This window comes from Sodiomyces alkalinus (genome assembly GCF_003711515.1).
Source record: "Sodiomyces alkalinus F11 unplaced genomic scaffold SODALscaffold_10, whole genome shotgun sequence".
NCBI lineage: Eukaryota > Fungi > Ascomycota > Sordariomycetes > Glomerellales > Plectosphaerellaceae > Sodiomyces > Sodiomyces alkalinus.
In genome coordinates, this window is record NW_021167088.1 from 1,507,860 (window position 1) to 1,535,502 (window position 27,643).

The following is a 27,643-nucleotide window of genomic DNA, read 5'->3' on the forward strand; positions in this document are numbered from 1 at the left end:
TAGGATTTACGGGGTTTTACCGGCGTTTTATTTATAACTACTCTAAAATTATACGACTATTCACGGACTAATTACGGATTAGCGGCTATATACTAGCCGAGCCACTAAAAGATTTTTATCGTGCTTTTAAATAACTTAAGAATACTTTTCTTTCTATACCCGTTTTACGGTAGTTTAATCCCTCGTTACTAACACGTCTTAGAACTAATACTTTTAATTTTACTATTAGTGCTATCTTAAGTTAATTAAAGGACCGCGTCTAGCGCCTAGTTACTTTGCTTTTATATAAGCTTAAAGGCACTAAATTAAAGTATACTACTCCGGATACTAAGCTTATAGCTATTATAAAGGCGTATCGCTATTAGCGTTATTACTTACTCTATAGCGCCTCCACTATTAACGTTCTAATAGACTACCTTAATTATTAGACACTATTATATAAACCTAAGCTTAGCAGTAAATATATACGCTAGCTTAACGAATTAAGGACTTATAATATTTGTATTATTCACTAACCAGGTAATAAGAACTTTACCGATAATCTCTTACGAAATCCTCTCTATCTTCCTACTTCTAATAAATATCTTATTACTACTTAGGAGGTACTGGATAATTTTATATCTAAATTTCGAGTAATCCCCGCCCGAGTACCGGATAAATAATAGCTACCTAATATTCTCCACGATATTTACTAAGCTTAATAAAAGGATAATTTTCTTACTTCCGGCAGATAGTTAATAGCTAATTAGTAGGAGCCTAGCTTATAGACCCGTGGTATCGATAGTCTTATTCGTTTCTATAGTAAGGTCTATATCCCTCGATCTTCCGAACTTTAATTAATAATCCTTTAACTATACTATAACGACCTAACCGCAGGTCACTAAGGCATGATAAAGATATTAAAACGAATTTAATAATCTTTCTATTAGCCTGGAATATTAACGGATATCCGCTAATAAGTACCTAACTACCCCCTCTACTAACGCACTAAATCTCGCACTTATACTCCTTATAGCGAATTAGCCCTATTACCTATTCCGACCTAACTATTCTAGTAAATTTCTATAGACTTTATTACCGGCCTACCACCTATTAAATAGCCGGGGAGTAAATTAAAGGACGCTATTCTTATAGTTATCTATAGACTAACTAAATATTCCCTTTTTATTCCTACCTCTAGTAAGCTTATAGCTAAGGGATTAGCGACCACCTTATAGCACCACGTTTTTAAGGTGTATAGTTTACCCGACGGTATTATTTCCGACAGTGGAAGTCTTTTTATAAGTGCTTTTTAGCGCACGCTATACGGCTTACTATAAGTTAAACACTGCCTTTCCACTACGTACTACCCGTAGACCGATAGTTAAACCGAACGTATTAATTAAATTCTCGAGTATTACCTTCGCTCCTACGTTATATAATAATAAGATAATTAGGTTAACCTTTTAGACCTTACTGAATTTATATATAACACGTCTTAGCATTCTACTACTCGTTATTCACCCGCTAAAGCCCTAATAGGTTATAATCTGCGTAGCCCTTATACTCCTATACTATAAGTTAAACGGCCCTTTACGTTAGTAGAAAAGAGGGTAAAATAACTTTCTCTTAACTATACCTTAATTTATAAGTAACTATTACTTAGTAATTGGGTAATAGCCGACTATTATAACCGTAAACGTATACTAAAGGAGTTTTATTTACACGATAAGGTTTTAGTATCTACTAAAAATATAAAAATTACGCGCCGGAGTCGAAAATTATTATATAAATATATCGGGCCTTTCGATATTATTAAGGTGATAGGTAATCACCGGTTAGCTTATAAGGTTAACTTTCCTCAGTATCTTCGGATTTATAACGTTTTCCCTATTAGTTTACTTAAGCCTTTTAACTAAGATAGTCGCGGAGCGCCGGCTAAATAGCTATTAGATATTAAAGGGGAAGAGGAGAATAAGTTTAAGGTTAAAAGGATTTTAGGTATACGCTAGAACCCTAAACGCCGCTACCGTGAATTCCTTATTAAGTGGGAAGATTATCCTGTAGAGGAAAATACTTGGGAACCTAAGTTATCTCTATAAAGATTTAGTTACGGAGTACCTCTCTAATTAGATAACCGCTAATTTATAGTTATTAGCGGTATAGTAATACTATTATTTTACTAAATTAACTACGTTTCTTTATATTACTATTATATAGCTAATAATCTCTAGCCGCCTATTTACGGACTTTATACTAAAGCAAAAATACATATAACCGCTATATCCTAGTTATTTCCTTATTAGTTAATAGTCTAAACCCGATACTTTTTATTAGTCTAAACCTAACAAACCCGACCCTAACTAACTAAGGGTCACCCCTTAATTAATGATATCATCGAAGTTATAATACCCACCCTTATAATAACTAATCAGTAATAGGTTATAAGTCAGGAATATAAGGGGAATTACACACCTATTAGTCAATAGTAGGGACTCCCTTATTATCCTCCTTATCTATAATATCGCTATAGCTATTATTTATCGGAGGAGGGGGGGGTATAAACACTAGAATAATAACGGTAGTCCTACTATTAGCGATAGCCTAACTACTTAATTCCTTTTGTTAATTCCTAAATTCCTATATAATTATTAGTCTAATCTTTATAAGCTAACTAATAGTTAACCTATAATAATTTCGTCGGTTAGGGATTTTTACCTATCACGAAGTAACCTAATAAAAGATACTTAGGCGCTAGAATACTTAGTTCGTTTTTCTTATAGTACTAATAATTATCGTAGTATATTAGTAACCGCTACGCTACTACTAGCCTACCGCTCGGCTATAATTAACTACCGCTAAACTTACTCTTAGCGCTCTTCCTCTAACTCGGTAGTAGGACGCTTTTAACCTAATAGCTATATCTTCTTATAGTTTAATACACGCTTACCCAGGCGCTATAAATACTATAACTCACTCTATTCTATTTTTAGAAACTATCACTTAATAGTTAACCCGCGGGCATATACCTTTAAGCTTCTATCTACCTTATATTAATATTATTCAATTATATTACGCAGATGTATAATTTTATCTAACTATATATATAGCATCTATAATTAATCAGTAGTAGAATAGCCATAAACTAACTAATATACCATTTTATAGGGCTTTAATCCCTATCCTATATAATATATATATTTAAGCGAGGCCGCTATTATACTAAATTAGTAGCTAATTAATTATTACTCCCTATTCGACTATTTTACTTATAATCTCTATAACTATATAAGGGGATTTAACTACTACTAGGGTGCCACTTTATTATTCGACTAATACACTACACGCACGGAACCGGAAACGGATTATATCCCTATTCTACGAGAGGATATAAAGTATACGCCCGAGAAGTATTAGCTAATCTACTATTACCTAACTCTATTATTCTATTATTTCTAGCCGTAAAACTATTATTCGAATTACCGGCACTATTTTCGTTTCTATTACTAACTTTATTACTAGTCTACTACTAACTACCACCTACTTCTCCACTAATTAGACTTATAAGCGCCGACGTATTATTATTCTTAGTATCCGTACCCTAGTTACCGGACGCCTTACCGCTAACCCCCTATTAAACGTCGGCGGTTCCACTTTTCTTAGGATAAGGTTTTTTCGGAGTCTTTACCGCACCGCTACCACGACTACCCTTAGGAGGTATAGTTATCCTATAGCTAATTAGCTATTACCTATATTCCTACTATAACTCTAGATGCACTTATAACGCTTAGTAAATTTTCACCTAACTATAATAACTATAAATCTTCTCTATTAATCTATTCTATATTAGTTTCTATCTAACCGCTATCTAGCTATTACTCTCCTTCGAACTTAGATTCTAACGGAAGAATAGACCTATATATACTAAAGAGAAATAGCGAAAGTATACTAAAGAAAAACTATATACACGTTAGCCACCCATTACCCCTCTACCAGACTGCCCCTCCTCTGCTTTAGTTCTGGCACGGTAACACTGCCTATAGCCTCCTTAAGGGAGGAATAGGAGGGGTACTTATAACCCCCTTCGGGAACCCAAAAAGAGAAAAAGAAGAAGAAAAGGAAAAAAGGCCTATAGCCGAAAAGATCCTCTATATAATAGTAAGGCCCCACTTATCGTGCCTGCTATTTTACTATTCACGTATAAAGGGGTAGGCACGCCTTTATTACCGGTAACGCACTTCCCTATTCACGGAATAAATAATACGAACGCGTTTAATAAACGGGGAGATATGAGCTATTTAATAATACTACTACTATCTAATAGTGGGTAAACAGCTACTTTAAACTTTTATTTTATACCTGTTATTATATAAGAATATATCCCTTATAGACTTATTTTTTATAATCAACCTCTATAAACCACCGTCTAATTAACGGTTAGCTACCTATAGTAGTTCTTTCCACGCCCTTATATATACCTAAAATAGTATACTTCGTAAGGAATTTTCTCTTTATTCTCTTCCCCTAAAAATATCCTCTAGTACTACTATTTAAGGTTAGGATATATTTTAAGCCTTTAGCTCCACCGTTACTTAAAGGTGGATTACCTACGGCTTTATTTTCTTTAAGCTCCGATCCACGTATTACCGATAGTACTATTAACCCACTCGCCTCACCCGATAATTACTACCCACTCTATAGACACTCCGTAGCTACCTACGGCCTAAGGATAGGCCTTATTCCGGGAAGGGGCAGCCTATTAGGTATAGAATATAAGGAAGACTTAGGAGGTATTAGAATATAGTAGTGGACTACGTAGTGGACTACCGGCTAACTAATAAGTGGATATTTATTATATAAAACGGGGAGCTAGACTATTCTAGAAGGAAGGGGTTAGCGATTATCTCTCCTCTATACTACCACCTACCTTTAAGATACTCTTCCTATTAACCACTAGTTAACCTATAGTTAGCCTCCCCTTATATAAGACTACGATCCTTATCTATCACTCCCTATCACCCTCTAGTCCCTATCCCTTCGGGGTAGACCCATATCTCCTTCTTAACAAGTAGTCGGTTCTTCTAGTTCTTGTACGAGGCTTATAGGTCTACTATAGGTTCGGGGGCAGAAGAGGCAGGATCTACTAGTTCGGGTTTTACCTTAGGTTTATAGATATAGTAGTCTTCGAGGGTAGGAGCCTGGTTCTTAATTCGAGTTTAGCCCTAGAGGAAGTACTAGAGGTTAAGGTCTTTAGCGCGGCGTTAAGCTTTAATAACCTAAACGACGTAGTTAGAACGGCCGTTAAGAAGAGGTCTATTATAAGAGAGGGCGTTAGAGGTTATCCTAACGGGGAGGGGTATAGGTAAAGGGATAAAAGAGGTGGCGGAGAAGGTAGAGGGGGGAGGGTGAATTAACGATAGCTTTAAGCCTTAGTAGGCGAGCGGTTAGTGGCTTCTTCGACGCCTAGGTAAGTAAGCCGTTAGTAATAGCTTTAAGCCTAGGTAGGCAAGCGGTTAGCTAGGTTATTAATAAGAGGGTAGGAGGGCGTAACGCTATAGCATTAAAACTCTTCGCGAGCTAGGCGGCGATCTTTTTTCGGGAGCTATCTAAAGCTTTAATTTAAAAAAGAATAACAGGAATATTAGTTACTACTATATAAAACTATAAGATCAACCTAGCATAAATTACGTAAGGAATTATATTAATTTAAGAGCTAGGGTAGATATCTAGTCTAGGCGATACGGGCCAGGGTACTTAAGCAGAACGGTTTCTCTATATAAACACCGTTCGTTTAATATACCTACGCCCGAAGAGTCTACCGTTTTCATACCGACGATTTCCCACAGGACCAGTTATCAGACCACGGCTATGTAGGGCCGATACAGTTATGCGTTGTGCGTTTATAATGACCCGTCCTCACGTGACATGTTTCTCATTACATATATCTTATTAAGGTACCTTTTTAAGGTAAGGTAAGGTAGGGAGGTCCAAGCAACACAAAACCAGCGACACACGGGGACCAACCAACCACCTCACTCACCCACGTTATTGTCAAATAACCAAAGGAAATAAGCTATAAGAGGGATGGATAGTGGAGTCAGAAAATTTATTTTTAACTGGCTCATGCTGATAAAGTCAGACTCATAAGGACCAGCTCAAAACCCACAGATTATAGTGCATCGGCACATCTCCGTCAAGGGGTCAGGACTCAGAAGACTCAGAAGACGCCTATCTGCTCTCCCTAATCGAACAAAAGACGTGAATACCGAAGAGTTGGTTTTCTTATCTGCAGACCTTTCAGCCCTTTCCCACCAGGCGAAACAAACGGCTGCGTCCGGAGACGGCTCGTCTGCTATTTAGTATCGTTGCAACGCCTCGCTGTAACCCTGCACGGCAACGCGGTCTGCACCCGGCAACTCGAGAATGGGCCGACGCACGGCGGATGATGCTGTCGCTTCCGTACATACATACTACCATACCACTCTACCGGATCAACAGGGATCCCGTACTCCACCTTGATCCACTGGCAGGAGGGCATCGTGCAGCCGTGCTTCTGTCGAAGACGACAAAAAAAAAAAAAAAAAAAAAAAAGTGGCATTTCTGTTGAACCGATTCTTCTGATGCCTGCCCTTGGGGCCATGAGTGAGCACCCATAGGTATTACGCATTGCAGCAGACGTACCATGTCACAGTCATCGACGAGTCGGAAGGACCTGTATCATGTATGCGTTCTATTCGCGGTATCCCTTCATTCGAGCCGAGAGACCACGTCCTCGGGTATGGCCAGTTGGCCGCTCTATTCCAAAATATCGTCAAAAAACATCATATTCGTTCGGCCTCCTCTTCCGAGACCACGTTGAGTCGTTGACCTATCATAATCATCATAACTGTTCTTTGTTAGGAACCTGCTTCAGTGCTTCGCCCCCTCCTCCGCCAGGCAAACGTCTTGCCACAAAGACTCAAGGAGCATACGTCTTCTCTCCGACCTGCACCGCCGCCGAAAGCACCAAGTCGCCAGCGCTCTTCCCCACGCTAAACTTGTACTCGCCGCCCGCAACGACCCACCGCTGCCCCCCCTCGCTCCAGAACGCAAAGTCCCGCGCCCCCACGGGAATCAGCACCGTCTGGCTCTCGCCCGCCTCGAGCGCCACCTTCTTGAACCCCGCCAGCACCTTGACCGGGTTCTCCGGCGCCGGGTTCGCGTGGCCGACGTACACCTGCACAGCGACCGCGCCCTTGACGCCGCCCGTGTTGCTGACCCGCACGCTGACGGCGTATTCGTCCGCCGACACCTCTTTGACGTCCAGGTCGGCGTAGTCGAACGTCGTGTATGACAGGCCGAACCCGAAGGGGAAGTTGACCTTGTCGGCGGGGAGGCGGTCGAAGTGGCGGTACCCCACGAAGACGCCCTCGGCGTACTTGACCTTGAGCTGCCCGTCGACGTACTCGCCCGGGAAGTTGCCGTAGGCGGGGGTATCCTCGAGCCGTTTGGGGAACGTGCAGGTCAGGTGGCCCTCCGGGGTGCGGGCGCCCGTCAGGACGTCGGCGATGGAGTTTCCGGCCTCCTGGCCCGGGAACCAGGTCTGGAGGAGACCCTTGACCTGGCCCAACCAGGGCATAGCCACGGCGACGCCGGTGGAGTTGACGACCACGGTGTTGGGGTTCTCGGCCGCCACGGCCGCCACCAGGTTGTCCTGGCTTCCTTCGCGCGGGAGGTGGAAGCCCGACTGGTCCTGGCCCTCGGTCTCCCAGTCCGGGTCGTGGCCGGTGAAGACGATGGCGTAGTCGGCCCCCTTGGCCACCTCAACCGCCTCGGCCAGGATGTCCCTGTGGTACTCGACCGCCGCCATGCCGCCCAGCCGGACGCTGAAACGGCCGTCGAAGATGCCCAGGTCGACGCCCGCGACCGGCCGGGGCATGTTGGTGAACACCTGGACCTTGTACCGCTTGCCGGCCTCCATCGGCACCTCGAGGCGCGGCACGGGTACGCCGCCGAGCATGTATCCCATGAAGTCGGAGCAGTTGGCCGGTTGTTCGTAGATGACCTTGTCGTCGACGGCGAATTTCGACGGACCCAGGCCGGACAGGTTGAAGTAGTAGGTGGACGTCACGGGCGACGTGAAGTGACCGATAAGCTCAAACTCGCGCTCGCCGCCGGCCCCCGGCGCGGCACTTCCGAGGTCGAACGTCTCGAAGACGGACAGTTCCGAATTTGGGTGACCTTGCTTTGTCTCGATCGGGGTGGAATGGCCGGGGGAGTAGACATTGTAGGTGAAGCCGGGCGTACCATCCAAGCCGACGACGTTTTCGGACAAGAGCGGCAACCGACGGAAGGTATGAGCGCCTATAGAAGGTATTCGTAAGCAGGCGGGGCAGAAAGGGGAAAGAATAGGAAGAAGAAAAGAGAGCCAAAACAGGGAGGAGAGAGGAGAGAGCAAGCAGAAAGAAAAAAAAAAGAAAAAAAAGAAAAAAAAAAAAGGAAAAGGCCTCACTCACCCTTAGCATAAGTGAGCTCGACATCGTCACCCAGGGCGGCGCGCAGACCATCCCAAGGGGTAACCCTGTAATGAGAACTGACGGAAGCACTGCCACCACCATGGATGAGAGCCTGCTTGGCATATCCCAAGAGAGCGACCTTCTTGCCTCTGGCCTTCTCCCTGGTCAGGGGTAAGATGCCCCCCTCGTTCTTGAGCAGCACGATGCCCCTGGCGCCGGCCTCGCGGATGAGGGCGCGGTCCTCGGGCTTATCGATGGACTGCTCGGCGGGGATGGTCGGGTCCTCGAAGCACTTCTCCCGCTCGAGGAAGCGCAGCATGCGGAGGGCCCGCTCGTTGATGGTCTGCTCGGTCACCTTGCCGGCGCTGACGGCGGCGAGCACGTCGGGGATCTTGCGCCAGCGGGCGGGGCCGGGCATCTCGAGGTCGAGGCCGGCGTTGAGGGCTTCGGCCGTAGAATTCACACCGCCCCAGTCGCTCATGACGAGGCCGTCCCAGCCCCAGTCGCCGCGGAGGACCTTCTGGAGGAGGAAGGGGTGGGAGTCGGCGTGGATGCCGTTGACCATGTTGTAGGCGGTCATGACGGCGCCCGGGTTGGCCTCCTTGATGGAGATCTCGAAGGGCTTGAGGTAGATTTCGCGCAGGGCGCGCTCGCTGATCTCCTCGTCGACGGTGAGGCGCTGGGTCTCTTGCTCGTTGGCGGCGTAGTGCTTGATGGTGGCGGAGACGCCGGTGGACTGCACGCCGATGACGTTGCGGGCGGCGAGCTTCCCGGAGAGGAAGGGGTCCTCGGAGAAGCTCTCGAAGTTGCGGCCGCCGAGCGGGTGGCGGTGGATGCACATGGTCGGGGCCAGCAGGCAGCGGGCTCCCTTGGTGAGGGTCTCCTTGCCGAGGGCGGTGCCGATGCGCTGGGCGAGGTCGACGTCGAAGGTGGATGCTACGCTGCAGGCGGCGGGGAAGCACGCGGAGGTGGCACCGCCTTCCATGGTTCCTCCACGAGCTCCATTGGGGCCGTCTGAAGTCTAGTCGGTCGGGCATTGGGATGTCAGTTGGCAACATTGAAAAAAAAAAAAAAAAAAAAAAAAAAAAAAAAAAAAAAAAAAAAAAAAGACAGAATAGAAATATTGGGAGGGACATTGATATCGGATCAGGGTCGGGACAGTCGGGGTGGTTCGGCGCACCTTAAGGACCGGAACGCCTTTTTCGGGGATTCCCACAGTCTCCCAGAAGTTGGCACCGGCGAGGATTGAGATCTAGAAATTGGAGTGCACCGTCCTGTTAGCCTCTCGGTATGCTTGCGGCGATTTCATTCTTAGAAGCTCAACTGAGCTCTGTCTCCTCAACAGGTAGTGGGTGACGATGACTGGGGAGTACGAACCTTCTCTTCCAGCGTCAGCTTGGAGAGGATCTCGTTCACGTCGACGGGAGCCATTCTCGCTTGCCGCGGGTTGGAGATGATAGTTTCCGAATTCCAATAACACGCGGCAGATGTACTGGTGGAAGGACGGAGGGAGGACGGGAGAATGGGAGAATGGGAGCCTGGTTAAAGGGGGGATGGTATCAGGGAGATGGACGATAAAGGTGACTGAGGGGAGAGGAAGAGAGAGGAGGGGAGAAGGATATATTAAGCGAAGACGACCCAAGAGATGGGGACTGTCCATGTCCTTAAAAGGTTTTGTCCCGGAGTTGCCATCCTGCTTGGTCCCCTCGTCCCCATAGGAGGTTCGTTCCTCCCCCCTCTCCCCCTCCCCCTCCATCCCGTTCTACCGCGACGCGAGGAGGACGAGTGAGTAACTGTAAATCATGGATACGGGATTGATGTGCCGGGGCGGGAGATGAAGTGGAGGTGGGGTCACTGGGGTGAGAAGGACGGATAGGAAGAGCAAAGGGTGTATAGCTCTGAATCTCTGATAGACCGTGGCTGGCGTGGCACGACCAATGCCCAAGGTCCAAGGTCCAAGGTCCGAGACGGGATTTGCTCGACGCCAACGCCCAGTAACCCAGCGGAGAATCGTCCATGTCGGAAGTTGCGGCGCGGAAGTCGGACCAACCGGGAGTATGTCGGATGAACCGTGACAGATTGAGTTAGAGCAACATAATTCGAGGCCGGAGATCATGGCCCATGGGAGGTTTACGTTGTATGGATGTTTTGTCTTGTCTTGGTAAGTGGAAAAGTAGGTTAGGTCGAGATGGATGAGAGAATAAGGTCCAGTCAGGAACAGGTAAAAAGGCAGGATGATGGAGGGAAGGTGCAGGGAAGGTGCAGGGAGGTGAGTGGAGAGGTTGCAGCAGGTGCGAGGGTGGTGGGGTAAGGTGGGGTAGGATATCTTAGTGGGGGAGGGGAGGGGTACGGTACAGGGTACGATACAGGGTACAGAACCCTTATTTCACCCTTGCACCTGCACTTTGGCGTACCTGCTGAATCGAATCGCTACCTAGGTAGGTAATCTTCAGGGAGTTCAGCGATGTTGGCTCCTTTGTCCGGTGGGCTTCGGTGGGTGACTTGGCAAAGTTCCCCGCTATGACGATGTACGGACTAAGGTACCTAACGGCGGTACCTAACGGTGGTACCTACCCTAAATGTCTCCCCCGGACCGAGATTTAGGCGACAAAGCTACGGAAAAACTACGAGCCTTAACCGGCATGACGCCGGTGTTTTCCCCTCCCTCTCGGGCCGACATCCCCGCGCCTCCAACCAAGGCACTGCACTGCACTGTACCTTACCTTTCTTTAGGTAAGGTACCTTATTAGGTAATTGTACGAATACCTATAGTGGGCTGTAATTACACTACGTAATTACACTACGTGTACAGCGCGACAGCGCGACAGCGCCCATCATCACCTTTTTGGCCTTCCTTGCTCACCTCCGTCTTCATTTCTCCGTCCTCCTTCATTTCTTCTGTCTTTTCGTATTACTTTACACGTTCTCCAAACCATTACTCTCTTGGCATCTCTATTCTCCCAACACAAAAGGGCAAATCCCCTGCCTACAGGCCACTCGCTGTGTGCTCACTGGATGCCCCTGCATGATTTAACCATATTTCTCGCCTTCGCCTGCATCTCATGCAAGCCACAGAACCACGTCAGCTCGGGAAGACGAAGAGATGGTCTCTTGGGACCACGAAGAGATGGTCTTTTTCCCGAGAAAGCAGCCTTGACATACATTCCCAGTTTTGGGGCTAGTGGTCAGCCACCAAGGCGACCGATTCGCGTCTCTTCAGATCTTTCAATGGAATCTTCAGCATCCCATCGTCCCCGGTCCTGAGTCCTGACTTTCTTACGAACAGGCCGTCGCCCTCCTTTCCTCACGCCAGCATGGTCTTTCCTTTCCCGCTCTGTAACTGACCTGACCTCCGAAGAATACCCATGGGTTTGGCCAGTCCAGGGCTCACAGTCCCCCAGCATCTATCTCCTCGAACTCCATTCTCAAAATATGTCCTTCGAAGCAACGGCTTGCACCATCCCGCCAGCTTAGCGGCCGTTTCCAAATTCCGCCCCGCCACAATCGGCAGCCGACCCTGTAATAAAGAATGACCAGCTTTCTCGACGCTCGCAAAAGCCGGGGAGTCTTTGCTTTAACGGCGCGGTCGAAACGTGGCATGCCCCATCGGTCGGGCTGTTGGAGAACGAAGTGATGGCGGTAGACTGGACGGCAGGATCATCATGGATTGTCCTGTCCGGTCGTCGTTGTCCTTGTCAGCCATACGAACAACCCCCGCCGTGCCCGCGATCAAGACCACAAATCACACATCCCCCGGAGAAGAAACCACGAAAAGCACACATATGCCTGCCCCAGCTGTCAGAAATCCGAGACCCCAAGAACTGGTTTCAGAGACAGAATCCTTTCATGGGAGCAAGGCGCCGAAGTCGGCTGCGAGTCCGTGTACAGATCAACTTGGAAGGGCCCTGAAAAGACGCAGGTGGCGTTTCGGGCATTGGACAGGACGAATCCCCACGACATGCACGACATGTGTGAAGTGGTTCCAAGTTCCAAGGACCAAGGCGAGAGCGAGCTCCAAATTAATACGCCCGTCGGGAGGCGCGGCCCCGGTCCCGACAACTCGAGTCGAATCCCCGCATTTTTGCCGTTTACCCCTTGTCATACCGTATTCGTGTTAGTACCTACCGTACAATGTAGTTAGTAGTACGTGTAGGGGTCAGTTCATGTTTTCCTGTTCCTGTTCCCCGGTCGTCAGTCTGAATGAATAACCCCGCGGCGGAATAGCTGTACTGTCATGGGTTGGCCAACCCCCTATCCCCCACCCGCCCTCCTCCATTATTACCCATTGCCCCGCAGAATCCTATACATATAGACTATAGATAGGATGCCTTGTTGGATAAGAACGCATTCGGTGTACCTATCCGTAGGCTGTAGCTGCTCTCTGATCACCGAGGTGAGACCGAACGACCCGTCAAGTCCCATCGACGCCGTCGAGGCGATTTCAGGTGCATCATGCATAGCAGAAGGACATATATAGTATGGCTCTTATGGCCTGTGCGGGCTTGATATCTTTTCAGACTGGGTCTCGGAAACGCAGATGCACGGAGAGAAAATCTAAAGGATAAAATACATGGATCGAAGTAGCCATGAGTCTGCAGATAGTTACCAGCAGAATATCAACATGAAAACGGTAATCCATGGATCAGCCAGAGGATAGGGCCCGATAGGGCCCGATAGGGCCTGATGGGGCCCGATTGATAGGCCCAGCCCTGGGAAATACGAGGTAATATACTTTCTCTAACCGTCCATCAGTCATGAGATGTCCCCTACGCCCCGACAATCTTGATGCGCCCCTCGACGACAGGAGCAATCACCCGGGTCCAGTCGACCGAGTAGTCACACCCGTGAAGAGGATCCCCGGTCTGGGCGCGGACGCCAACCTTGGCAGCCCAGCGATGAAAGAACTTGCGCATAAGAAGCAATTCAAGGTCGATGGCGGCCACATCATCCCCACCGTCCCTGTCATCCCCGTTGATTTCGTCCAGGTCACTCTCGACATCCTCGTCTCCGTCGGGTGGACGGACGCCGAAACCCCGGCGTTTCACAATCCAGTCCTTCCACAGCGATTGCGTCGGGCTCGGCCCTTCCGCTTCGACCGCGCCTTTCCGGGTCGTCGCCGCGGTTACATCATCCCCCTCGCCTGGACGGGGCGAAGGCGTCAGCCTGACGGGTTCGCTGGACGTCACAGCGGCGCTCGCGATGCGGATCCAGTGGTCACTCAGGTTCTTCCACTGGCCCACGGTGCGCAACCCCATGAAATACTGCCTCAGCATGGCGGAGATGAGGATGCCGTGCTCCTCGTCCACCAACTCCTCCACGACGCCGCCCCCGGACGCGACCAGGAGGGACTCGTACCCGTCCTTCCCGCGCGCCATGTACCCCCGCGTGGCAACGACGTACTTCCTCGCCGGGTCGAGCGGCTGCCCCGCGACGCGGGCGTAGGTGACGCGGTCCCCGGGCGGGCGGGCCGGGTCGAAGGCGAACTCGATGCCCGAGACCTGCGGGAAGCGGCCCTCGCGCGCCGGGTAGGTCGACACGCCGTTCTCGAGGGCGGCGCGGAGGGCGGCGCCGGGAACGCGCAGCAGCACGACGGGGTCTTCGAAGGGGAAGCAGAGCGTGATGTCCCGCAGGCGGAGCACGCCCGGCGGGTAGACCTGGTCGCCGCGGATGGTGCCGGAGGCCATGATGGCGGCCTCGGCGTCGTGGTAGAGGCGCATGACGTCGCAGACGAAGTTGCCGGCGCTGGATTCCCGCGCGCGCACGGTGGTGAAGCGGGCGTCGAGCGGGGTGGCGGTCCACCCGACGGGACGGCGCAGCTTGTGGTGAAGTTTGCTGGTTAGGCGCTTGGCGAGGCGCGTGGCGGCCGGGTCGGGTCGGATGGAGGAGTAGATGTCTCGGCGCAGGATGTCGAAGTCCCAGGACCCCCAGCCGGTGGGGTTGGGGTGGCCTGGTTTGCGCCGGGCTTCGATGTAGCTGAGCTGCTTGAAGTCGGCGCCTGACCGGAGCACGTGGACGCCGTCGACGAGGGCGTGGGCGTAGTAGTGGTCGTGGCCGCCCAGGATGAGGTCGACGAGCCCTGTGGTGTTGCGGGCGAGCTTGAAGTCGTTGGGCTCGCGCATGTGGGTGATGCAGATGATCATGTCGGCGCCCTGGTCGCGGAGGAGAGGGGCGAGACGTCGGGCGGTGGCGGTGGCGGAGAGGTAGATGAGGTTCGGCGGCAGGGAGTTGATGGTGCCGAGCCATTCGCGCTCGCCGAGGCCGATGAGGCCGATCTTGAGCCCGTTGGAGGCGGTGATCATGTGGGTGTGTTTGGCGTGGCCAAGGGGCACGTCTTCTCCCAAGGCCGGGTCAAGGACGTTGGCGAGCAGCCAGGGAAAGCGGCATTTTGCGCTCAGGTGCTCGAACTGCTTGACGCCGAAGTCTAGGTCGTGGTTCTGGTAGACGAGGTCAATGAGTGATGAATACGGTGTGTGGTAGGTTTTTCCCTTTTTCCCCCTTTTTCTTCTTCTTTTCTTTGGAAGGGGAGAGTGCGACGTGACACTGGAGGGATACACTGAGAGACATACCCCAACGCAGGCACAGTCAGTCCCAAAGGAATTCAGAACCGGCACCATGTGCTCACCCTTCGTGATGGCACTCTCGAGACTCGGATTGAAGGCATCGCCGGAGAAAAAGGTGAGCAGATCGGGATGTCCTCGGTACCGTTGGGCTTCTCGATACTGGTTCAAGGCGGTGGTGAAGCGGGCAATGCCGCCCACGGGTTCGGCACTGGAGGGGTCGATGTGGTAGACGTCGTTGAAGTGAAGGATGCGGAGGTCGGGGGCAGAGACGGTATCGGATGGGGCGGCAAAGGCAATTCCATCTAGGGAGGTGCGGCCCGAGCTGAATGCGACGGTGGGATGATCCGGGGGCGGTGCTGATCTGGGCATGTTGGCGGCGGGGGGATGGTAAGGCGAGGAGGTTGGATGAGGGCCCAAGAGGAGGACGAACGGGGGCGAGGGACCGGCTCTAGGATCCTTGGCAGTGAAAAGGTGTGAGATCGAGATGAGAATACATGTGGCGATGGGAAGTTGACGGTCCACGTTGAAGTTGCGGAAAGAGAGAGAGAGAGAGAGAGAAAGAGAGAGAGCCGAAAATAGAAGCAAATCAAACAATAGGTAGGCGGGAATGCTGCAGGTTGACGGTCAAGTCGTCGAGTCGTTGAGCAGTCTAAGACTCCAAGTAAGAGGCTTGCGCTAATCTAGCATGAATCTAGTCGTTTTCTTCTCCGTTTCAGCTGCAAGGGACAACTAGGTCGACGAGGACGTCGGGAAAAGTGGGAGGTCGGTTATAGGTCGAGGTGTGATGTCGGGAATCCGGTGATGGTGTTGAAGTTGATGCGGGAGACTGAGGGGCTTGGGACTTGGTGGTGAGTGTTGAGCGTTGAGTGGTGGCGGCTCCTGACTAAGTGGGGTGTGGCGGTGGCGGTGCAGAGCTGGTACCTGACTGTGGACCGTGCATGCTAATACCGATAGCCGATAGCGGGGACTGTACGGAAATACAAACATCCGACATCAGCCACGGTACGTACCTTTGCATCTTTCTTCCTCAATGTCGTCCTTTGAAACTTCAATCAGGATTCAGGACCATCACCTAAATCACGACATGGCATTTCTTCTTCGCAACATCCAATCGTCTTTTGCCAACTATCTTGATTCTCCTCGTATTCATAAGAGGTGGCCCCGCTGAGGCTTTTCAAGCGTCTTGGCCTTTACAGGCCGTTGCTCTCACGGACCGGACCTTCACCTCCGCACATAGACGGCGATCTGAACCACGTCAAACTCAAACTCAAAATGGCATTTCTTTAGTTCATAGGTAGACATGCTGAGGATGCAGGGTCGTAAGTCCCATGCTAGCTAACAGTAGCTATCTACATAGGTATACATCTAACGCCCGGTCTAATATGCTACCAGTGCCTGATCAGCCGTCTCCGTCTTGATCTGCCCCCGGGAACCTAACATCCGTCCTACGATGATCATCCTCATAACGCACTCGGCACTCTCCCGAGTCAGCCTCTCGGCATCCACAACGGCCTCCTCCAACGTGCTGGGCCGCTGCAGGATGCACGTGTACGCATCGATGCCCACCTCGTAGTTGACGCGCGCACCAGGCCCGATGGTCCCCGCGATAGCCACCACCGGCAGCCCAAACCTCTTGGCCCGTCTCCCGATTTCCGCCGGAATCTTGCCCCGCGGCGTCTGGTCGTCGATGCCCCCCTCCGCCGTGATCACCAGGTCGCAATCGTCGAAGAGCGTTTCGAAATCCACATACTCCGCCACCACCTCGTACCGAGGGCGCAAAACCGCCCCGACCAGTCGGAGCCCCGTCCCCAGCCCCCCGGACGCCCCACCGCCAGCCGCCTGTCCGATATTCTCCTCGCCCAAGAGTCGTCCAGCTACGTTTCCTAGGACCTCCATAGCCGCAGCCAGTCGTTCCGTCTGCTCGGCCGTGGACCCCTTTTGCGCGCCAAACACCCGGGCCACCCCCTGGCGCCCGCAGAGCACGTTGCTCCAGTTCACCGCCACCTCGATGGCCGCCTTCCCGACGCGCGGGTCCACGCCGCCGAGGTCGATCGTCGCGAGCCGGCGCAGCGCCTCGCCGCCCCCTGCCAAGGGGAGCGCCCGGCCGTCCCGGTCCAGCAGGCGCGCCCCCAGTGCCTGGAGCATGCCCGCCCCGCCGTCACAGGTACCCGAGTCGCCGCACCCCACCACGATGCGCTCGGCCCCCGCATCCAGGGCCGCGAGGATGAGCTGGCCCACGCCGTACGTCGTCGTGAGGCCTGGGTTGCGGAGGTGTTGCGGAACCAGGCTCAGCCCGGCTGCGGCTGCCATTTCGATGACCGCCGTCCTGCCTTTGGGCTTGGGCTCGGGCTTGGGCTTGCCGGTGCTGCTGCTGCTGCCGGTGCTGCTGCTGTCGTCGCCCCCCAAGATGCCGAAGAAGGACTCGACGGGGACGCCTACGGGGCCTGTGACGAGGACGGGGTAGAGCGTCCCGCGCGTGGCGGCGACGAGGGCTGTGGTGAACCCTTCGCCGCCGTCCACCAGGGGGACCTTCCGAACAGAGGCGTCGGGCATGACGGAGAGGATCCCGCTCTCTATGCAGTCGGCGGCCGTATGCGGTGGGAGGCTCCCCTTGAAGCCGGATGGACAGACCAACACCTTCATAGGGGGCAGATATGCGGTGTTTGTCTTCGTCTTCATGGCTTTTGCGGTGGTGTCGCTGTTGACGTAGTAGTAGTTTTGGTGTAAGTGGGGTTTCAGGGGCTGGGGGTTCAGGGGCTTCCTTAATCTCAACTGTGATGAGATGGAAGAGTGGCGAAAATGCGGATAAAAAAAATAAAATAAAAACGAGAGTGAGGAGAAGGAAGCGAGTGTGTAAGGAAAACGAAGGTGCGTTTTGAAAACGAACGTTGAGTTTTTGCTAAGACGTGCAGAGCGAGCGGAATAACGATGGTCATGGACTGTTCTATCCTCAGGTTATCCTCGATGGGCTAACGACAACTTTATATACATGTCAACGGCGACAAGTACTGATGACTGGTGTCTTCATGTTCCGACTTGGAACCATACTTCGTTTAGTTACCACGTCATCTTCATGGCAGGCTAATTCTGCTTCTCCTGAATGGTATGGGAGGCTTAGATGATGAGGTGCCGCCTTCAACTACCCACCCGTGCGCCAGACTGGACTCACTGGAGACGACTTGCTTTCTTTTCCGTCTGTCTGTTGCTCCAGGAACACGTCTGCCCCCTATGGGCCTCCGTTTCCATGAGCGGTGAAGACCCCAACGCCGAGAGGAGAAACCAGACACGATATGGGCCATATGGGGATCGGATGGATCCTCAACGAGGCGAGGTTCGGGCTTCATCGTCCAAGTTCCTCAATAGGACAGGCATGAACATGGCAGCTAGCGACTTGGTCGTGTGCCCACCTTCCTTGTGCCTTGATCTCGGGGTCCTGAGTCCTTACTTCCTTGAGGCTGTACCCCGAGCTAATACACCAAAACCGGTGACATCAAAGGGTGCCACCATGGGTACCTGGCGCCTGGCTACCGTCCAACGGCTGGAGAAGAGAAGGCACCGACCGGCGCCACTGTCAGAATCGCCATGGTGGTGTGATAGGTTGCCTGCCACTAGTCCAAGTCGCCATGCACCCCAAAGATGTAACGGGCAAGTTGAACACGAAGAGAAAACGACATCGACATATCCTTCACCGCGTCCGTGGAGATGTTGGCGTCATTCTTACAAGATAGCAACCATCGTGCCCTACGATGCACGGTCAGCACAGAAGAATCGAGGAGGGTCCAATATCTGCCAAGAGAGGCTTAACTTCTTAAGCCCTCTTAGCCCTACGGCGACGGGCCCCAATAGCGCGAAGAGTTATTTATAAGTTTGAACTCTGAAACACGATTCTTCTGCACCCCGATTTGGATAATCTGGATTTCCTTTCCTCGGTAGACCAATGGGTCTTGGATGAGCTGCATCAAACACGTTACTTGCATGTGTACACAGCCACGACGGACACCGCAGAGACGGACGACGGGGCATGTCCTGCCAAGATGCCGCTAGTTTTGTCACCATACCGGGATCATTTTACCTAAAGAAGTAATACATTTGTTTCTCTTGTCTTCTTTAATCTCGAAAAAATGTTGAAACGGCGATGGCGGGGGAAAGGTGAACAACATGCCGGGGTGAGCTACTGTGTAAGTCATGACCCTGCATGTGTGCAAGGTTGGATGACGGCGTCTACACTGCCATGACTAAATATGGACAGAGTGGACAGAGTGTTTATCAACATAACATAGCCTCGATCTCGGGTCAACGTGCGGGCGGTGGGCCAAGCAACCACTCACCAGTCACCAGTGTCACGACTCACCACTCACACTCACCACTCAACACATTCTTCTTCTTTCTGGGGTCCACGATTCCATTCGATGGACTCCATATCTCTCTCCATCTCTGAGCCCCGGCACTGTGGGCTGTCTGTGAACCCTTGGTCCTTGGGACTGATTCATCTCCTTGCCGTGCTATCATATAATAGGGCCGGGCATCTGAAGTTCTGAACAATTGGGTTCGACTATGGCATGTCGACCAAACTTTGGAACGCACAATACCCTCGTTGTCTTTGACAGCATCCCCTCGCTTTCGTCCCTCTTCGGACCACCCCCCGCGTGTCCTTTACAATCGTTATTCTCACTCGTTTCTACTGTTCTTGTTGTTATTTTTTCGCGTCACTCGCTTTAGACTCACTGCTCACCCTCCGCCTTCACCGTCGCCATGTCTCTCACCCGACAACCGACGTCGACATCCATCTCCCGAAAGCCGGTGCTGCCGGTCCCTGTGCCCGGCCGGGAACCATCCCTTCATCGGACTCTCGCAAGATCCCACTCTACGTTGTGGAGACCGTGGAGTCCAGGCGTGGCCTCCCTCAGCGAGTACGAGAGGTCTCTGTATAAGTATCCATGGTTAAGCGGCGGCGGCGCCGAACAGGCGGGCTACCAGGACCTCGAGGGAACTGGGGGCTATTCCTCGGTTCCGCAGCCGACGACTTGTTCGTATCCCAACGACAATACCATGCTTCTCCCTGCTTCCGTGCCGGAAGAGGCCGGACAACCTATGATGCAGGAGAGCAAAGCTGGCCATGAAAATGTGGGTTTGCAAGACGACACCTCGGACGATCCCGATCTTGTAAGTTGTCTGTCTCGCCCCTTTCCCCCCCCCCCCCCTCCCCTTTTTTTTTCTTCTTTTCTTTTCCTTTCTTTCCCCTTTACCTCCAACGCCCGCCGTCATGACCGTAATCATTCTCGCTCGACCTACTTCTGATTCCTGACGCTCATCACAGGTAACCTGGGACGGTCCCAACGACCCAGCCAACCCCAAGAACTGGCCCAAATACCGAAGATGGACCGCCACCGTCCTCGTGTCCTGCTTCACCTTCATCTCCCCCGTCGCCTCCACCATGCTGGCGCCCGCCCTCCCAACCCTGCAGGCCCAGTTCCAAATCGAAAAGGACATCGAGACGTACCTCCTCATGTCCATCTTCCTCCTCGCCTACGCCGTGGGGCCCTTCGTCCTCGCCCCGCTGTCCGAGATGTACGGGCGCATCGTTGTGTTGCAGTCGGCCAACATGGTGTTCTTGCTCTTCAACACCGTCTGCGGCTTTTCCGCCTCCAAGGAGCAGATGCTTGCTTTTCGCTTTTTGAGCGGCTTGGGAGGGAGTGCGCCGCAAGCTGTACGTATATACTGGACAGCCCCTGAGTTCAGTGCCGATACCGACTGGACGATCGGGTTGTGGCACAGAGGTTATGTACTGAATACTGACAACGGAGCATAGCTGGGTGGCGGTGTCCTCAGCGATTGCTGGCGAGCGGAAGAACGTGGCATGGCGACGGCAATCTACAGTCTTGCGCCCTTCCTGGGTCCTGCCATTGGGCCCATCGGTATGTTCATTTTTTCTCGCCCATTTCAAGCCATCATCTCCGGCAGTTCTCCCGCTACATCGGCCACAAGCACTCATAGACATTGATCCCAACTGAGACTAACACGTCAACTCTTCCCGCAGCGGCTGGCTATCTCACCCAATACCTCGACTGGCGCTGGATCTTCTGGACAGTCTCCATTGCCGACGCTCTCGTCCAGGTCCTCGCCTTTCTCTTCCTGCCCGAGACCTACGCCCCAAAGATCCTCTACCTCAAGGCCCGCAAGCTGAGGAAGGTGACGGGCAACAAGATGCTGCATACGGAATACGAGCGGCCGGATCGCACGTTTGGGCAGACGCTTAGGAAGAACCTCGTTCGGCCTTTTATCATGCTGGGCACCCAGCCTGTCTTGCAGGTGACTGCTGGGTATCGGGCTTACCTCTATGGGCTAATGTACCTCGTGTAAGTTGCCTGTGCTGTTTCCATGTCCCTGGCCCATCCGTATCAAAGCAGGAATGGTACATGTAGCTTATGGTGATGTAGACTTGCTTCCTTCCCGACGGTGTGGATGGATATTTACCATCAGGAGCCGGGACCGGCAAGTTTGAATTACATCTCCCTTGGAGTCGGCTTCGTGACTGGGCTTCAAGTGGCAGGGCCCGTGATCGACAAGGTATGGACTGGACTCTACGGAGCAGCAAACTCTTCCTCTCATCCCTCTCGTCCTCCCATCTATCACGTGCTCCCGCTGATTCCTGTAGGTGTACACGACCCTCCAAGCAAAACACAACCACCCAGGCCGCCCCGAGTTCCGCATCCCCCTAATGTTCCCAACGGCCGTCATCGCCCCCGCCGGCCTCCTACTATACGGACTATCAGCCCACTTCAAGACGCATTGGATTGTTCCCAACATAGGGGCGGCCATCTTCGCCGGAGGTCTCATCCTCTCGTTCCAGTGCATCCAGACCTACACGATCGACACGTACGAACGCTACGCCGCCAGCGCGACGGGGGCGGCGGCCTTTGTACGCACAATGGCCGGGTTCGGCTTCCCGCTTTTCGCTCCCCAGTTGTACCGCACCCTGGGCGTCGCGGCGGGGAACGGACTTCTCGCTGGCATTGCGTGTGTGCTGGGGCTGGTTATCCCGACTGTGATGTGGAAATACGGGGCTTGGCTGAGGAGTCAGAGCCCGTATTGCTCGGGATGATGCGTCCCGGTCTACCCACACGACGGCGTGAGATGATGAGAATGACTCGCCAGTTGTGCGGCAATACTTTGTCATGATATAGATGCATCATGCATGATGGACATGACGGCCCTTGACGTTTAGCGTCCGATTTACGGCTTGATGACATGATGACACGCGGTTATGATACGATAAGTATATGCAGTGTTTTATATGCAATTCCTTTACTTTCGGGTCATATCAACATAGATGAGCATACTTATATAGTCATACACTAGCATTCTTACAAGCATGGCGAAACTGCCGTCTACTATGGGAGTTCACATGACGAGAAGATCAGTTCCCGCCTTGACATTGTCCAACATTGCCACTCTATGACAACCTCATTATGGCATCTCCCAGTTTGGACGCTTGATGCCACATGCTAGTTCTTATACGAACGTGGAGTTGGGAGCCAGGAGACACGGGTCCCCAAAGCCCTCACAACAGCCAGCAATATTAGCCAGGATAGTGTCTTGCGAACTGTCAGTCAAACTGCCATCCAAATCGACTGGAATATTGGACGTACGAAGAATGTCAGACTGAAGAGGTTATCAAAGTTCCCGAGGATTTTCCTCTTCAGACTGGCTATGACGGAGGTCCCTAGACTAAGACCACCCTGCAGGGCACATGCATTCTGAGACTCACCACAAGTTCGGGTCAAGATCAGTTCAAGGACCGGGATGGCGGTGACACATGAGAGAGGTGGGCCTGACGTACAGTGAATAGCCTTGAGATTTGCCGAGAGGGAAGGAAAACTACGCGGACAGTTCTGCGGCAGAACCAGTCTCTGTCGTCAACCGTGGTGTCAGCAAGCCAGTTCCCCTGAACACGACTGGACATTAGAACGAGGAGGATCGGACGTACCAACAGCACTCATCTCAACTCTAACGGCCGCACCCAGGAACGCCCTGGCCCCCAACCATGGTCCATGGCAACTCCACCGTACGATACCGTCACGCCGCCCCTGGCCTGCGAAGCTTCAGCGCCGAGATTGATGCTCACGGTTGGGCCGATGCTCAAAATGCCCAAATGCTCAGCGGCCCCGAGAACGGGACATGACAGGGTATTCGCTACACAATTGGTTTGATCTTCGTTTACGTATCGTTAATATAATGTGTGCAACTCAGAAACCGTTTTCTTGTTGCTTTGACCGGCACGGTTATTGGCATATTGCAGTCGGAGATCTTCTGCTATCACCAAGTCCAAGATCTCTCAATATATCTCGCCCGGATTGTCAAGACCTCGAAACAGCTTGATGATGGCGAATACCTGTCCTGCCCAGCCTTGCCATATGAACATGAAGCTGTTGGTGGAGACTGGAGGGGTTCAAGAAAGGGGTTCGTAGAACGGGAATCATCTTGATAAGTGTAATATCAAGTAGACACGGAAGATGGTACAGTCAAGCTATCTAGATACCTAGTAAGACTATTTAGCCACGGTGGCGAGCAAGTCGAGGTGGAAAAGCTATCGGGTGTTGCTTGATCAACTGTTACATGCACCCAAAAAACTGACATCAAGCCCTCTGGTCCCCAGGTGACGAGGTCTTCTAGTGGCTGATATAGTGTGACGGGAGTACAGGTGGCTGCAGACTGCAGTTGATCACAAAACGATGCAGACGTCGGGGAGAATCGATCGTGTCCTCATACATTATAACGCAATCAAGACTCTAGCTCAGCCACATATCTTGAACCATGGTTGCGGTAGTCCCCAGGAAGTTCTTGCGGTTCCCTATCATCCAGCTCCTGAGGCCCTAAAGTTTTATATACCTGCATATTGGAGCCGCCCGAGGGGAAGTCTTCAGTGTAGGTTGGAGTCTGTTCCACTTCCGGCTGGGTATCAGACCGAGAAGAATGGTTCCTCCGTAGCAAATAGATAACAGCAATGGTGGTGGCACAAATTAGAGCCAGTCCCCCGATGGCCCCGCCAATTATAGCCCCTAGCTGGATTGGCGACGGCGATGAATCTTCTGAAGGATCCTCTCCTGAGTTTCCCGGGACCTCTGCTTCTGTATTTGTATCATGTGCGCTCTCTGCCGATGTTGGGCTTCGATTCGACACCACCTGCTGACTGCTTTGTGTTGTGGCCTCTGAGTGACTGTATGTGGAAGCGCCCCCCACTGAGGACAAACGTCTCGGGGACGAGTTTCTTGGTGGTTGGCTCGAGGGCTCCTGAGAAGACCTCCCGCTCCCAGGTTCAGGTTCCGAAGTGGAGGTCGTAACAGGTTCAGGAGTTGAGGTAGTAGTCACAGCTTGAGCGACCGGCGTGATATGATAATAGTCGGTCCCGAACTTCGCATCGCAGGCGATGTAGGCGTAGGTCTGATCGATGCCGAATGTAAGAAGCGCTGTCGAGCAGAAGTTGTCGCGACTGTCGTAGGTGTCTCACTGTCAGCGAAGGAAAAGCAAAGCGATGTTCAAGACGACATTCAAGACAATCATCGGAAACACAGGCCACGGTGGAGATACGGACCAGGTAAAAGTAGTTAAATCTGCTCGATCTGTGGCACCGCAGCCCCCGGAGCAACGGTGACTGTCCACACAACTGCCGGCTAGCCCGCAGTCTGCAGCGGAAATGACGGAGGTGGGACAGAAGCCCCAGAGTCCATTTCGCGTGTCGATGCGGCAGTTATAGCCAGGGTCGGCGGTCCTTATGAGATCTGGGTTTCCGTTCAAGTAGCCGCAGGTCGAAAGCTCGGTGGTAATAGCACGTTCCCTTATTTGAGGCTGGGTGTCGTTGAAATTGGTATGATTCAGTCCAGTGTGTGCAGAGCCGAGTTGAAATCGTGATGTAAGAACGGAGACGAAAGGCCGTGGGATAAAGCCACAGGAGCATGGGTCAATGTTGAGAAGCAATATCATCCAAAATAGAAGAAGTATGTCCGTAGAACCCATGGCTACTGCTATTCATCGTTCCTCTGACCAGCAGAAAGGGAGCAAAGGGCTGAAGGTTGAACTTCGTGGCACTACCACGCTCTAATATGTTGGCCAGAGAACAGAGAGAACAGTTTGAAGATTCAGAACAGAAACGCCGGCTCTCTGCTCCGTATATCAGTCAGTCATGGTTATATCGTCTCAACCCACGGCGGACTTCTTCCTAGACTTCTTTCCTCTTCTTCTCCTCGTTCTTGGCCTGCTTCCCGGATGGACAACATGGCCAGGCATATTGATTAAACATGAAGTTAGGGGTCTGATTGGGCTTGAAATACTACCGAAGTGTTGTCAGTTGGTCGTTTGTGGTAAGAGAAAAGAGAAAAGAGACAAAATGGACCGCTGTGTGGAGTAAGAGACAGGAGTAACAGGCTCAAGGCGACTGCTAAAGAAACGAGATTGGCCGATTTGGTAGCAGATCCAGACTGCCGGTAAATTGGTGACATCTGAGAGCGTAGCCTGGCGCTTATTTCCCATGCCGCTTAGTACTAACACCATTGTTGCTATTCCGTAATTATTACCTATTAGTAGACTTTTTCAAAAGATTGGAAAAGCAATGAACAAACAAGTAAAATAAAAATAGAAAGTTCCCTGAGTAGGATCATAATTACGACGTGAAAATAACCAAATTCCATTAAAAACTACGGCGGAGCACTAAGGATACCGGCTCTATCGGGTGCGGACCCGGGCGGGGCACGTGGCTCCGGAACGGGCCATTCATATTTTTAGCTTCCGCAGATCCCGGCGTTCTTGCCGCTGCCCCACTGCTGCTCTTGGCGCTAATTTCCATATCCCTGCCCCCCCTGTCGTCCAGTGGCCTCTTCGCTCGCGTCTTGATAAGACTCTGATTCAACCTCTCCCTTCACTCCCTCTACCCATGACCATGACCATCTTCGCGTCTATTCGTGGTTCCAGCGCTGTTGCGTCTTCATCTTCACCCCCAGGAGCCTGCCGCGAGACGATGCGGCACTTGTGATGGACTCGTTTCCGTCACTATGCACCGCAAGTTATTGTTACTGTTAGTGCCGACGGTGTGCATCTTGCTGGTGGCCACAAGTCTCTATCTCGGCCACGATCATCTTACTCGGCTCCCCAAACTGCACATACCGTTCCTGGATGAAACCACGGTGGAAGATGCAGAGGTCCCATCAGAGACTATCGTGTCGGCGACGGGACCAGTGTCTACATTGAGCACTGCTGGCGGTGCCAACGCTTCAGAGCCTACCCAGAGCCGTGACAGCCCACAACCCTCAGCAACCGCACATCCGCAATCCATACATGTAACCATTGCGAACGGTTAGTATCTCTTCCCTACCCCCCATATCGGAACGACAACAAAACTGACATGGTGGTCGTTGATCAAGGAACTGTCCTCCCAGCCAAGCGCATCCAGCCCTATATCTCCGCTATACTCGACCCCTCTTCGACCGAACTGCCTCGCCTCGAGTGTCCCGCGTTGAACGCTAGCCGATACGATGTATTAAAAGACATGGGCGACGCCTCGGCCTCGGAGTCGGGGCATATTGATTACTACTTTGCGCTTGATCTGCGCAACTGCTTACCACTCCTCCCTCGCCTCCTAGGCAGCATCGTCGAAGCGATCCGATTCTTGGGACCGGAACGCTGTGCCCTGTCAATAGTCGAGGGCAACTCGCCGGACGGCACAGCCGACGTCCTCCAAGCCCTAAGCCCCTTCCTGGAACAACTGGGCTTCTCCTACTTTTACGAATCCTCAGACATCAACCCCGCAAAGGGCGACCGAATCCGCAAACTAGCCCAGCTGCGCAACCTCGCCTTACACCCCCTGTTCAACGACGAAACCAAAAACCGCACCTCCGCAGCCACGACGGTCCTCTTCATCAACGACGTAGCCGCCTGCGCCGAAGACCTCCTCGAACTCGCCCTCGCGCGCCGCGCCCTCGGCGCCGACATGACCTGCGCCATGGACTGGACCTACGTCGGCCCCGACCCGACCTTCTACGACGTCTGGCTGGCGCGCGGCATGAACGGGGACTCCTTCTTCGCGATCCCGCCCGACGGCTACTGGAACGCGGCCTGGAACCTGTTCTGGGATGCCCCCGAAACGAAGGCGAGGTATGACGCCCGGCTCCCCTTCCAGGTCTTTTCTTGCTGGAACGGCGCGGTGGCGTTTGGTGCTGCGCCGCTGATGGCGGAAGACGGTCTTCGGTTCCGGGGGGGGGTCGGGAGGGGGAGTGCGCGCAGGGCGAGCCGCAGATGTTTTGTAAGGACTTGTGGGCTAGGGGGTATGGGAAGATCGCTGTTGTGCCGGCGGTGAATTTGGAGTACTCGGATGGGAAGGCGGAGAAGATTAAGCGGCTGAAGGGGTATACCTCGGACGCGGTTCGCGGGCAGGCGGAGGATAGGGTCCTCATCGACTGGATCCCCGAGCCACCTGGGAAGATCAAGTGTATGCCTAACTGGGGCAACCAGTTTTGGCGGCCATGGAACGAAAGTCTGCAAGTCTCATAAGACAGCTGCATCGAAAAAACTAATATATACACGAGAGTAATGATACAGATTTACACATAATAGCAGAAA

The 27,643-nt window shown here is 52.1% G+C and overlaps 8 protein-coding genes across 8 annotated transcripts; 4 read left to right on the plus strand and 4 right to left on the minus strand.

Moving 5' to 3' along the window:
- Window positions 1-6,887: 6,887 nt before the first annotated feature.
- On the minus strand, window positions 6,888-10,070 carry SODALDRAFT_58142 (thermostable beta-glucosidase B). Its single transcript, XM_028615503.1, has 4 exons — window positions 9,852-10,070; window positions 9,655-9,726; window positions 8,475-9,495; window positions 6,888-8,322 (listed from the first exon to the last, which is right to left on the minus strand). Exons 1-4 carry the CDS (start codon window positions 9,903-9,905, stop codon window positions 6,938-6,940), a joined length of 2,532 nt encoding a protein of 843 aa, XP_028463921.1. The 5' UTR covers window positions 9,906-10,070; the 3' UTR covers window positions 6,888-6,937.
- Window positions 10,071-11,116: 1,046 nt separating this feature from the next.
- SODALDRAFT_362979 (hypothetical protein) lies at window positions 11,117-13,032 on the plus strand (the record flags this gene model as incomplete). The annotated part of the gene is made up of 9 exons (XM_028614517.1): window positions 11,117-11,188; window positions 11,287-11,374; window positions 11,467-11,580; window positions 11,645-11,738; window positions 11,859-11,908; window positions 11,986-12,193; window positions 12,270-12,579; window positions 12,868-12,919; window positions 12,992-13,032. The coding sequence occupies 9 exons, from the start codon at window positions 11,117-11,119 to the stop codon at window positions 13,030-13,032; spliced, it is 1,029 nt and encodes a 342-aa protein (XP_028463922.1).
- SODALDRAFT_328492 (flagellar associated protein) lies at window positions 12,958-15,841 on the minus strand. Its single transcript, XM_028610706.1, has 2 exons — window positions 15,041-15,841; window positions 12,958-14,908 (listed from the first exon to the last, which is right to left on the minus strand). Exons 1-2 carry the CDS (start codon window positions 15,401-15,403, stop codon window positions 13,241-13,243), a joined length of 2,031 nt encoding a protein of 676 aa, XP_028463923.1. The 5' UTR covers window positions 15,404-15,841; the 3' UTR covers window positions 12,958-13,240.
- Window positions 15,842-16,249: 408 nt separating this feature from the next.
- On the minus strand, window positions 16,250-17,677 carry SODALDRAFT_346198 (glycerate kinase; the record flags this gene model as incomplete). The annotated part of the gene is made up of 2 exons (XM_028613243.1): window positions 16,250-16,365; window positions 16,468-17,677. 2 exons carry the CDS (start codon window positions 17,675-17,677, stop codon window positions 16,256-16,258), a joined length of 1,320 nt encoding a protein of 439 aa, XP_028463924.1. The 3' UTR covers window positions 16,250-16,255.
- Window positions 17,678-17,932: 255 nt separating this feature from the next.
- SODALDRAFT_58217 (hypothetical protein) lies at window positions 17,933-19,135 on the plus strand. Its single transcript, XM_028615504.1, has one exon. It carries the CDS (start codon window positions 18,153-18,155, stop codon window positions 18,897-18,899), a length of 747 nt encoding a protein of 248 aa, XP_028463925.1. The 5' UTR covers window positions 17,933-18,152; the 3' UTR covers window positions 18,900-19,135.
- Window positions 19,136-19,475: 340 nt separating this feature from the next.
- Window positions 19,476-22,432, plus strand: SODALDRAFT_316433 (MFS general substrate transporter). The gene is made up of 6 exons (XM_028609315.1): window positions 19,476-20,197; window positions 20,352-20,741; window positions 20,844-20,949; window positions 21,072-21,390; window positions 21,472-21,601; window positions 21,690-22,432. The coding sequence occupies exons 1-6, from the start codon at window positions 19,787-19,789 to the stop codon at window positions 22,134-22,136; spliced, it is 1,803 nt and encodes a 600-aa protein (XP_028463926.1). The 5' UTR covers window positions 19,476-19,786; the 3' UTR covers window positions 22,137-22,432.
- Window positions 22,433-23,539: 1,107 nt separating this feature from the next.
- Window positions 23,540-25,290, minus strand: SODALDRAFT_328495 (hypothetical protein). The gene is made up of 2 exons (XM_028610707.1): window positions 24,627-25,290; window positions 23,540-24,524 (listed from the first exon to the last, which is right to left on the minus strand). Exons 1-2 carry the CDS (start codon window positions 25,046-25,048, stop codon window positions 23,816-23,818), a joined length of 1,131 nt encoding a protein of 376 aa, XP_028463927.1. The 5' UTR covers window positions 25,049-25,290; the 3' UTR covers window positions 23,540-23,815.
- Window positions 25,291-26,079: 789 nt separating this feature from the next.
- Window positions 26,080-27,574, plus strand: SODALDRAFT_337264 (hypothetical protein; the record flags this gene model as incomplete). The annotated part of the gene is made up of 3 exons (XM_028612665.1): window positions 26,080-26,192; window positions 26,339-27,284; window positions 27,314-27,574. 3 exons carry the CDS (start codon window positions 26,080-26,082, stop codon window positions 27,572-27,574), a joined length of 1,320 nt encoding a protein of 439 aa, XP_028463928.1.
- Between the last annotated feature and the right edge of the window lie 69 nt (window positions 27,575-27,643).